General features: G+C 34.2%; 1 protein-coding gene across 1 annotated transcript in view; it reads right to left on the minus strand.

The window, feature by feature from the left end:
* Nucleotides 1–12571, minus strand: part of LOC132743730 (uncharacterized) — a 53494-nt gene that overhangs the window by 12908 nt on the left and 28015 nt on the right. The window contains exons 2-3 of the mRNA XM_060732281.1: nt 7220–7817; nt 6721–6879 (exon numbers count right to left, since the gene is read on the minus strand). Of these exons, the coding sequence (XP_060588264.1) occupies nt 6721–6879; nt 7220–7792 (732 nt within the window). The 5' untranslated portion in view covers nt 7793–7817. The remainder of the gene's footprint in view (nt 1–6720; nt 6880–7219; nt 7818–12571) is intronic.

The raw sequence follows: 12571 nt of genomic DNA on the forward strand, positions 1-12571 counted from the left end.
AAAGAACAGTTCAATACCTTTAATTTACACCCTCCATTGTCGATTCGATTTTCAACTCTTACAGAGTTATTACGTAACAGCGATTTTTAAATCCAAATTTTCAAAGTTTACAAAACACTTCAATTTATATACCGTTAAAAAGATCTCGACGAGTAGATTCAGAAAATGTATAGGTTTATGGGTCTATCATTATGAGTTACTGAGATTTATTTCATGCTTTCCAGTGTTTTATTGTAATATCTCAGATGATTATATTCTGATAAACCACTAGTGAAATTTATAAAATATAATTTTCACTGTAGCCGGACTATATCTAAATGCGGATGAAAAGAAAATCATAACTAAATGGAATAACAGACAGAAATAAATATTGTCATGCGTAAATTTTGCTTCTTTAGGAAAAGAAAGTCGATGTCACCTTACATCATATTAAAAATGTAACAAAATGAGAGAATTTAACAGAACTATTTTTCAAACTTGATAATGTGACGTCATGATGTGATGACGTCACAAAGGAGAATGCGCGACGTTACGCGGCAAAATCAGTAAAAAATACTTAAAATCACTTAAAAAGCATGAAATAAAAAGAAAATTTATTTGCTTTTACATATAAGATTGAAATATATTTCATTCGTGAACACCAGCTATTATATTTTCACTCGTGGCTACGCCACTCGTGAAAATATTGCATCTGGTGTTCACTCAATGAAATTATATTTTAATCTTACATGCAAAACAAACAAATATCCTCTATATTATAGATATAGACTAAGTGTATTTTAACCACCGATGTAAGATAAAGCGTTATTGCACTAAATTGTTTGAAAATATTCAAATGAGTGTGGCGTCCTTATTTATGGGTCGATTTTATCCATCTTGGTATCAAATTAAAGGTATTCAAGATTACTTTCAGACGCTGTTAATAGTAAAGTTCATACTGGAAGTCAAAATCACTCATGCGTTAAATGACAATTCACCGCTTATTTCTGGACATAACACGGGCATGTTGCATATCAAACGAAAGGTCTTGACAAATGCTACAAGCTGGAACTAACAAACCGCAAGTGAAATCAATCATGCGTAAAAATCATTAAAATTACTAAAATAAGCTTACCCCCAGCCTTTACTCCTCGCTATCTAAATCGGCAATGAATGAATCGCTACGGTTAATCATAATAGATGGTGTAAAAGAAGCGTTCTGATTGCTCACTGATAAGACAGTACTTGCACATTTTCATTAGTCTAACTGCAACATGATTGGACTAAACAGAGAGAGGCGGGGACTAGTTGTCTTGTATTCCGGGGCAATAGCAGTTGCATAAGGCTATTCTTATGGGAATAAATAAAAACAAAACACATGGTAATTTATATTTTTATTTCATACAGAACATTGTTTTAAAACTAATGACATACTTGTTTTGTCACTTCTTTTTTCTAATTAGTTTCTTCATTTTAGACACTACTGAACGATCATTGTGCTTCTTCTGATACGGATCAAATTCTTTGACGATGTCTTTCAAAGTATTTCCCTGATATCGTTTTATGACATAGTATTCGCAGTAGAGGCCGCACACAAAGTTGTTGTAGTTGGCCGTAATTTCTGAGATGTTTCTTGTTAAGTATCTTCTCAAATCCCACGCCATAGCTTTCTAGACTATTTTCAACCGAGTCGAAATATTCGTAAGGTCCGTGTCTAGGAAAATAGAAGGCTACCCAATGTTTTCCCGGTCCGTTACTCGTATCTGTGTTTGAAATGACAAATCTCCGTTTTGTTTACGAATTTCATCAGCCGCACACACTGGGTATCTTTTCAATATATTTTCTAGCTGGTAATTATCCATTTTAGAAAGTGAACCGAGTCCAGTCAATATCCGTTTTACGCTTCTTAGGCGCCGACGTTTTAATATTGGAATCACGTAATCGTTTTACTTCCGACTTTGCCATTTCAACCGCTTGTGCCACGGGGCTAACCATATTAACCACCGGGCGTTGTACATTTTGAAGATTCTCTTCCGTTTCTTTAAGCTTTTTCTCCGTTTCTTTGAGCTTCGTTTCTAGTGTCACGAGCCTCCTACGCGAATTACCGCTACCTATAATGTAACGGCCTCTATGATCGGGTGTCACGTAACCGTCTCTCAAATCTTTAAAATGCTGATACCATTTATCTGGGTCATCTATATACGGCACCCATTTTTGTTGTTTATGATCGTACACCTCTATGGAACCCATGTTGTGTTTTGAAAGTAAAGGAGCAAAGATCATTCTTACGGTATTTTTATTCTTCATCTGATATGTGATCTTCATCGTCATCATCTTTATTATTCTCACCATTACAATCAATGTTGTGATTGGGCCATAACGCCTCAAACAGGTCTTTTCTAAGTTTAACGGCTTGTCGAATAGATTCTTCAATGGTCATGTCGTGCTGATGTCTAAGTTTCTTCGCTGACTGGAGAATTTGTTGCTGAGTGGGGTCCTCTTGTAATGCGTAAAAGTCAATCAGAAACTGGGCATAATTTTGTCTCATCTTCTTTCTCAAATGTGGCAACGCATCATTAGCAGTGCGAGCATAAGCCTCATCAAAAGAGTACTCTTGATCTATGTAACTGTTTGGCCCGTCTTTAAATTGTTCTTTACAAGACTGTCGTAAAGGCTTTTGAAATCTTCTATTCCATATGTCATGACGTTTGCGTTCTTCTTTGAGCTCTTCTTTTATACGCTTATCAGGAGGTCCCATAAAGAAAGCTTGTCTCTTTACACCTATATCACCACCCTCTATATGCTCTTTATCAGTATCATCATCTACATCTTCATCATCATTTGCATCTTCATCATCATCATCGTCATTTATCGTCGTGTCAGACGAATTACCTTCACCGTGTAACTGGTTCTCTGGAGGTATATCCATCCGTTTTCTAAGTTCTGGATTGTTGGCCTCAAAAATGTCATTACGTAAACGATTATGTTCAGGTGTACTGGATTTAAGATCTATTACCAAATAACGGTAACGTTTCGACGTAGCTTGTTCGAACCGTTTCATAAAGATGGCACTGGATGTGGGATATATTCTTTTGGCCAATGTCGCCACTTGTTGTCTGTCGATAGGATTATTGAACAATATCAGGTACTGGGTATTTAAAGCGATGTCCCTGCAAGCTTTTCCTTGAGGAAATGAATTCTGGGTGAGATAGATGATATATACGTTTCTGTGATGGCTGCCTTTAGTAAAAAGATCGGCAATTCTCTGGTCGCATTTGCCTTCTGTCATCAAATCGTCAAAAACAATCAGGTTCCTTTTGCTGGCGTTGATGTACTCGGGATTATTCAAGTAGTCGGGAATACCGTGTACAAATTCTATCCAAGGTATTCTACGCTGAAGTTCGTCATACAGAGGTTGCCATTGTCCGAAACACCATATGATGCGTTCAGGCGGCTGACGTACTAGGTTAGATAACAGCAGTGTTCTGGTCCATTCTGTTTTTCCACTACCACTGGGTCCGGAAACAACCATGGAAAAAGGGTGCTGAAATGTCATCTTTTCTGAAGTTTTCCCTTGAGTTACTTCTTGTAATAGAGAATTACTTTTAACTGTGTCGTTACTGCTATGCATATAACGTTCATGTCTTCGCATGTTGTCAAGCCTAGAGAACACCTGATTACATACAGAACACTTATTCATTTTAGTAGCAAGATTTATGAAAGTTGAAGAAATCTGCCTTCTTACAAGTTTATTTAACGATTCTTACGTTTGCAGATACAGGAAAAAACTTCCTCTCCTTCTCTTCCGCCACCTCCTTCTCCTCCTTCCCTCCTCCTCTTCCTTCTCTACCTGCTTCTCCTCCCCTCCTTCTTTACCTCCTCCTCCTACACCTCCTCCTTCTTCTTTTCATCCTCCACTTTCTCCACCTCCTCCACATCCTCCCCTCCTTCTCCTTCTCCCTCCTCCTCCACCTCCTCCCCCTCCTCCTCCACCTCCATCTCCTCCTCCTCCTCCTCCACCTCCTCCTCCTCCTCACTTGTTTTATGTATTTTTACACATTGCAAGGAACGGTTGTCCAACCTGCTTTAGAGTCAATCAGAATACTGTCTTATCAGTGAGCAAGCAGAACGCTTCTTTTACTCCATTTATTACGATTAACCATAGCGATTCATTCATTGCCGATTTAGATAGCGAGCAGTAAAGGCTGGGGGTAAGCTTATTTTAGTTATTTTAATGATTTTTACGCATGATTGATTTCACTTGCGGTTTGTTAGTTCCAGCTTGTAGCATTTGTCAAGACCTTCCGGTATGAACTTTACTATTAACAGCGTCTGAAAGTACTCTTGAATACCTTTAATTTGATACCAATATGGATAACATCGACCCATAAATAAGGACGCCACACTCATTTGAATATTTTCAAACAATTTAGTGCAATAATGCTTTATCTTACATCGGTGGTTAAAATACACTAAGTCTATATTTGTAATATCTCAGTAACTCATAATGATAGACCCATAAACCTATACATTTTCTTAATCTTCTCGTCGAGATCTTTTTAACGGTATATAAATTAAAGGGTTTTGTAAACTTTGAAAATTTGGGTTTAAAAATCGCTGTTACGTAATAACTCTGTAAGAGTTGAAAATCGAATCGACAATGGGGTGTAAATTAATGGTATTGAACTGTTCTTGCAACAACTCATTGGCAAAAATTCAGACAATTTATTACTGTAATATGGCAAATAAACTAAAAGAACAATCATGATCATCTACGGATTGGTGGAAAACTTTAAAACATTCATTTCATCTGCAACCAGTCAAACAATACCCCCACTTAAGAGGAACACAAACAAATTACATTTTTCTGACGAAGAGAAGGCAAATCTCCTAAATCAATATTTAATGGTCCTCTTTTCTTTTTCATATTTATTCACGATATTGTTAAAGATATAAAATCTTGTATCAATTTATTCGCCCATGATACTAGTCTGAAAATCCACAAACAGCTGCTATCACATTACAGTCGGATAAAGACAGAATTTCATTATGGGCAGATACATGGCTTGTTTCAATTAATCCTTCTAAATCTGAGTCTTTAATAGTCTTTAGAAAGAGATATCCAAATCAACACCCAGAACTACAAATGAGTAATCAGACTATTACTGAAGTTTCTGACCAAAAACATCTTGGAGTTTTAATTTCGAATAACTGCACCTGGCACTCACATATAGAATATATAACAAATAAAGCATGGAATAGGGTAAATATTATGAGAAAACTTAAATTTCGCCTAAATAGAAAAATCACTAGAGACAATCTACACTTCTTTCATTCGTCCATTACTAGAAAATGCTGATGTTATATGGGGAAATGCTACAAATTTTGAATTAGACGAACTTAACAAAATCCAAAACGAATGTGCTCGTATTGCTTCCGGATGTACAAAACTAGTTTCACTCGAAAATCTTTCAAATGAAATAAACTGGGAATCTCTCGAAGAAAGACGATATATTCATAGAATGATCTTACTTTTAAGATTCAAAACGGACTAGCTCCAGATTATCTTTTCTCAATTCTCCCAACATCAACTAATATTAGGTACAACCTAAGAAATATTGACAATATTCCGGGAATATATGCAAGAACTACACTTTATTTTAACTCTTTTTCTCGACTGCAATAAGGGAATGGAATAATCTTCCACACGACGTCCGTAACCTTCCAACTATCACATCATTTAAACAAAATTTTAAGAAAAACATACGGCACACGCCTAAGTATTACTTGTCTGGTGAAAGAAAACTTCAAATTCTTCATACTAGACTTCGAACAAAGTGTAGTTCTCTAAACTACCATTTGTTTTTGAAAAACATAACTGCATGACCTTTATGTCTTTGCGGCCAAATAGAAAATAAATTTCATTTCTTCTTCGAATGTACACAATTTGACACAGCTCGACAAAAGTTACTTCGAAATTTAAATAACTTTGACATTGATTTAAATGTTCTACTCTTAGACAACCAATACCTTTCTGACCAAACTAATGACATAATTTTTTCACACGTACACACTTACATCCAAGAGACAAAAAGATTCATTAAACACCCAAACACTTAATCATTATTATATTCATATACTTTATACCTCATTATTTATCTTTCTCCTTCTTCACTACCTTTTCACCTTTCTGTGTTCTTTTCAAATACTATTCTACTTTGTATGATAATATTAATTTGAATGTTAAATCAATCCATTGATATATTCATTCTAAATATATATTCATTCTAAATATATTCAATGGAACATATACAATGTCTCTTAAAGCATTTAAATACATATCAATTTCTGTGTTTTCTTTTTTCTAATATATTTTTTTTTCAAAATTTTTTTTTATATTATATTCGTCTCAGATTATAAAATATGTAATTATTTAAGCGGCCATTACATGTCAATTACTCACTAAGGAGAAGAATTTCATAAGACATGTTGTCTTTCATTCTGATCCTGTTTTTTTAAGAATATTTGAATTGCTCTCTGTATATTGTGAATTAAAACATGTTTATATTCAGAAAAATAAAATATGTTTAAACTCAAACTAAATTCATATACCAAATTAGCTCAAAGACAATCGGATGTTAACCCTTAAAAAATTATTAATAAATGAACACTTGAAATCAAAACGGATACTCATATATAACAAAAATAAATCAGATTCATATTATAAATAATAGTGACTACCTGTGTTAGTTTATTAACCGCTTTCTTTGATGCCTCATCGTTAATCAGTCCCTTTGGATCTTGAAGAACTTCAATGAACTTGTCCAAATAAGAGCTCACAGTTGTTTTGTCGATTTCAAGCTTTGAGCTATGTAAGATTTTATTACGGATTTCTCTCGCCTAAAAGAAGTTTTATAATACATATATTTATGAAGGAAGAGGAATTTCATATAATTCCCATTATTGCGTTTATTTTTTTAATATATGTAACAAATATCTGGTTTTAATAAAATCTTTTTCTTGATTTTTTATACCTTCAATCCTATACTGAAGAAAGTCTGCAGTTTGAATTCATATTTGAACAAACGTTAACATTTCAGGATATCAAATTGATTAAGGTTATCTTTTTAAGAAAATTGTTAAATCATAATTTTAGAAAATAAGTCTATTAAGTAATTAAATTAAATTGTTGATAAATATATAAAAAAAAATATAAATAATTGACCGTTCATGTACTTACTGCATGAAACGAACTGGGAGTTTGAGGATAAATACTGGTCACAAAGTTTTGCATTGACTTGTTGTTTATAATAATGTTCAGCAGACCAGCAGCATCTGTATCTTTAGCTGATATTCCTAGACCTTTAGCTGTTTGGAAACATTTTGCATAACTCCACCCATAAGGATCCGAACACCACGTACGTGGGTCTGTGTTCTTCCATAGGGGGTCTTCAAATGCATGCTCGTCTATAATGGCATCGTAAAATTTACTACAAATGCCATCAGGACATTTCCTACGTCCGTGTGGTCTGCTTCCAAAACAGTTGCTTGAGCTCTTTTGGCGACATGTGCGTCTGCTACATGCCTTTGTTGTGTTGAAATGGTCTGGAGAAAGATTAATTTCCGTACACTGGTTGCACTGTTGTGGTGATCCAGATGGTAATGTCAATATTATCTTTCGAAGGATATTATCACGACATTGTAGTATTTTTTCTCCAACAAATTCTTGAAGACCTTCCTGTAAATATTCTAGTCCTTTTGAGCCTCGCACCCAATTCTTAAAGAGATCTTTATCCAGTTCCTCATCATCCATTGTAGCATTTTTGAAACAGGTCAATCTGAATGAAAATGTATTGTAAATGTGATTATATCTTAATAAAGTAATATGATCGACATTTTAATCATGCTAGTGTATACAAATTCAAATTGAAACTCAAATATCTTTATTTATTTTTTATGCTCATATATTATGCTTAGAGAAAGGAAATCTCATATTTCCTATAATTTTGTTTCTACTATTTTTCATCTTTGATCATCTTTGGTTTAAAGGTAAACAGGGGATGTAAAGTATGAGATAAGTATTTTCCTCAGCGTAGCACAGCATGACAATACAAAACTTAGCATAGCATAGCAAAGAAAGGATAATATAGCAGACCATAAAATAGTGGTCAGTAATTGATAATTAAAGATGTAATATGTTCGGCTTACGCTTTAATCTACAGTATAATGCACACATACTAGCAGTTGACGAAACACGTATTTCATGCAACATATAATTGTATACATTCAATTTATAGTCATACAGTTTAGATGTGCTGCGGTGTAAATTGTTACAGAATAGTCATAAACATATACTTTAAAAATAAAGAAAGGTTTTAAAACATTGACAAAAGTAGGGATCGAACCACAGACCTATTATATATTAGGTAATCACTTAATCCGATGTGCTGTTATGGATGCGACGAGAATCTATACATTAAGCAAGTTCGAATTTTCAGAACATTCGTTATATACTCCATTATATTTTAATCGTAAACTATAGGAACAGAACCGAAGTGGGAGCAAATATTTATGTGAGTGTTATAATATATTCGTTATTGACAGGGCAATGCAATCAGACACTGATAAGGTAACCGTGTACAATGAATATTATTATTATTAAGGTTACAAGAAAAGCATTGATGCAAAGCATCAAAGGGCGTCCAAGCAAGAAATGCAGCAAGTGAAGATGAACTAGTACACATATGATGACAAGATATTCTTATAAACTACCAGAAATGTATACCACTTATGAATGAGCGGACGAAAGACATTGTTCATTATGAACTTTGATTGGCATGCTAGAGATTAGAATATTACTTGTTATTTCTTTATGATCGTGGTTATTAATAGCAACGGATATACATGTATGCAATCATTTATAATCCATATGTGTAACGCATGATCAACACGTACCAAACACATTTGTCCCTTATTATGTACATGTTATCGCTATTAGCGAAGACCCCCTTAAGGTATCTGTTCACACTTTAAGTTAGTAAAAATATGACACTGGTTATATTACCATGTTGATCATGTTGATCATAATTGTTTATTATACAATAATTGTAATATCTATTAATTTTAATTTAAAAAAATACAAATTTTATGAATATTGTTTTCTTTTATTCTTTTTTGTGTTTTATGTGCTATTTTAATACTGAGTTTTTACTACTCTTTTTTATTAAAATTGTAAAATAAATTTTAAGAATTCATTTGTCATATTGACCGACGATTATAAGTCAAAGCTTAACTGGAAAAAGTCAGTAAATTATGGTTTATCTTTCAATATATAATATTGTTTATTCTTAAACCATGTACATGTACATTGTATTTTTCTTTATCATTTTTTAAATTATCGATCAATTGAATAATTCATAAAATCTAATTTGTAACTTTGAATAATTCCTCGGCATCTTTACTAAACACGGATAACAAATTGAATAATTAAATAAAATGTTTCAAAGTTGATAATGTCATTTTAATACCATAAAAAATGTACCTTTTTCTTAATTATTGTACATACATGTATCACGGATTTATATTACATATAAATCCGTGTACATATTTATTGTTTTTATCTCATATAGATAAAATGAAACATGCTATTGTTGTTTTTTTCTAATTGTAACGATATCAAACATCTACTCCAAAACCGGTAGAGACCGGACAATAAACGTGTGGTACTATTCGCCGGTCACTAGTAAATCCTGGTCAAAATAGACCGGGAGAGACCGGCATTTACCGATAGGAGTGATAAAAAGATATATCTATAAATAGGTTTTTGGAATATTTAGGTCATCAACTGATCATTCTAGGATACATGTACAACAATAACATACCATGACATGATAACCGACTGTGTACTACAAAATGATAAATAAAAAAACCCGAAGAGCGCGATTTATTGACGGAAAAGGTTATTTCATTTGTAAATGTTTGCATTGCGAAAATTCATTGTAACATATCGCGACATTTCATTCTTATTTAATAATCAAGCACCCTCATACCGATCGGAATTTTCGGCTTTTATTATGACCGACTAAAAGGCTCGAGAAGTTGCTGTCGCCCTTTCACAAAATCTGATCTCATTCCATAAGAGCGCCGCGCTTCGGCGCGGACGCCAATAACCCTTCACGCAAGTAAGTCGAACACGATAACGTCATACAATTATGAGATAATAGGTTGTGCAAGTTATTCATTTATTATATTTTGCATTTTTATTGCAATAAGAAGAATAAAAGTGAATAATTATGTTCATCCGAGTATAGTACTGGTAACAGACTTTGAACAGCTGATGAAGCGCTTCGGTTATAAACTTTCAAATATGCAATTGCGCACATTTTTTTGTGTGGTTTTAACTTTCAGAATATTTTTTATAGTGTGTCACGTTAGTTTTGATTTTCTCTTGAATGAGCCTGTATAAATAAATTAATGTTTGGAAGTTAATTATTAGAAGTTAACAGAATTCCATTTGGCACATTTGTAACAATTTAGGCTCGTTTGTATGTATCCATCTTCTTCCATCATTATTTATTTAACCTAGCTATACACTAGTTTGACTTTAACTCAGTATGTTGAATGCGAATCTGTGTAAAACGTAATGATCTTCATTAGCAAATTAACAGAGTACTCAAATCCTGTTAATGAAAAATATCAAAGACAAAAATTTAAAAGAAAATAAAAGAAATGCCTTTTCCAGGATTCGAACTCTCATGAAGCGAACACTCTACCACTACGCTATTACGTTGAACAGATAAAAAGTGAACACATTAAATGTTGATGCTGCACATCAAAAACGGCGCTAAATGATATGGAATGATATTGAGGTAAAAATTACACAATGCCTGCTTGCACTTTCATCACGCTTGTTGACAATTACAAACTGCCTGCTTACTGTTACAATTTACTCATTGACACTGCTATTGTGCTTATTGGTACAGTCATAATGCATGCTTGCACTTTTATCACGCTTATTGACAATGATACCATGCTTGCTGGAAGTTACAACTTGTTTGGTGTTTAGTCCCTGATGTCTATATGACTGAATGACCGTGCAATGTAGCGTAATGAAATATTTCAACATGCCGGGACTGTATATAAGCTTTGATATTTCAACATTGCACAATTATCATGCTCCTAGAACAAAACACACGATGTGACCACACAAAATGAAAGATGCAATCAGCCTCTAAGCAAGTTGAAAGTAAGCATAATGTGAATTGCAAATTTGCACATCACATTTTAATACCAGGGGGCGCACGTTCGTAGTTTTCGCGAAATATGCCGGACTTTAATTAGCTGTTGCATCAACCGTTTTCCATTAGTTGTGTCCCTTTGTTTCAATTACACCATTAATTAGGTGGGGGGGAATCCCGGGATCGACTATAGAAAAGCCGGCATCCGGGATCGTATTAAACATATAGTAATCCCGGGAATGGACCACCTACTCTCTGTGTATTATATTATTATTATTATTATTATTATTATTATTATTATCATTTGAATGTTTTTGTAGAGATTTCTAAATAAGTTTGATTTGTAGTAGTTATAAAAAATCTTAAAAAATAACGTATTTTTTTCACAGACAAAAGCGTTAATTAATTGACCTCAGAATGTCACACACACAAAATCTTATTTAATATTGTAAGTACATGTAATGGCAATGGAAGTCGTTGTATATTGGGCATCAATAGTGCTAAATATGCAATAAACTAGAACTTCCACTATCATGGCGTGAATACCCCCGCATACCACTTTGTCAGAATCAACAGTGGCCATTTAGAGCTCAAGGACAACCTCCCTGCCAAACCTGAGGTTACTAAGCCAGTGCATTGCTAAGTTATGTATTCTACATGCTTCAAATGTGAAAATGTCAAAATCAATACATTGCGGACAGGACATTCTTTAGCAATTGAGAAGAAAAGCTTTTTTTGTCAAGGTCCCTGTGACCTTGACCTTTGACCCAGTGACCTCAAAATCAATAGGGGGCACCTTATAGTCATGATCAACATCCATGCCAAATATGAAGACTGTGGGTCAAAGAAATCTTAAGTTAATGGGTGGACAAACTTTTTGAAGTCAAAGTCCCTATGACCTTGACCTTTGATCCAGTGACCTCAAAATCAATAGGGGTCATCTACTAATCATGACTAACCTCCATTCCAAATATGAAGACTGTGGGTCCAAGGAATCTTAAGTTATTGGGCGGACAAGCTTTTTGAAGTCAAGGCCCCTGTGACCTTGACCTTTGACCTGGTGACCTCAAACTCAATAGGGGTCATCTACTAATCATGACTAACCTCCATGCCAAATATGAAGACTGTGGGTCAAAGGAATCTTAAGTTATAGGGCGGACAAGCTTTTTGAAGTCAAGGCCCCTGTGATCTTGACCTTTGACCTGGTGACCTTAAAGTCAAAAGGGGTCATCTACTAATCATAACTAACCTCCATGCCAAATATGAAGACTGTGGGTCAAAGGAATCTTAAGTTATTGGGCGGACAAGCTTTTTGAAGTCAAGGCCCCTGTGACCTTGACCTTTGACCTGGTGAC

The sequence above is a fragment of the Ruditapes philippinarum genome, unplaced genomic scaffold, assembly GCF_026571515.1.
Source record: "Ruditapes philippinarum isolate M1 unplaced genomic scaffold, ASM2657151v2 ctg5042_1_1_1_1, whole genome shotgun sequence".
Taxonomy (NCBI): Eukaryota; Metazoa; Mollusca; class Bivalvia; order Venerida; family Veneridae; genus Ruditapes; species Ruditapes philippinarum.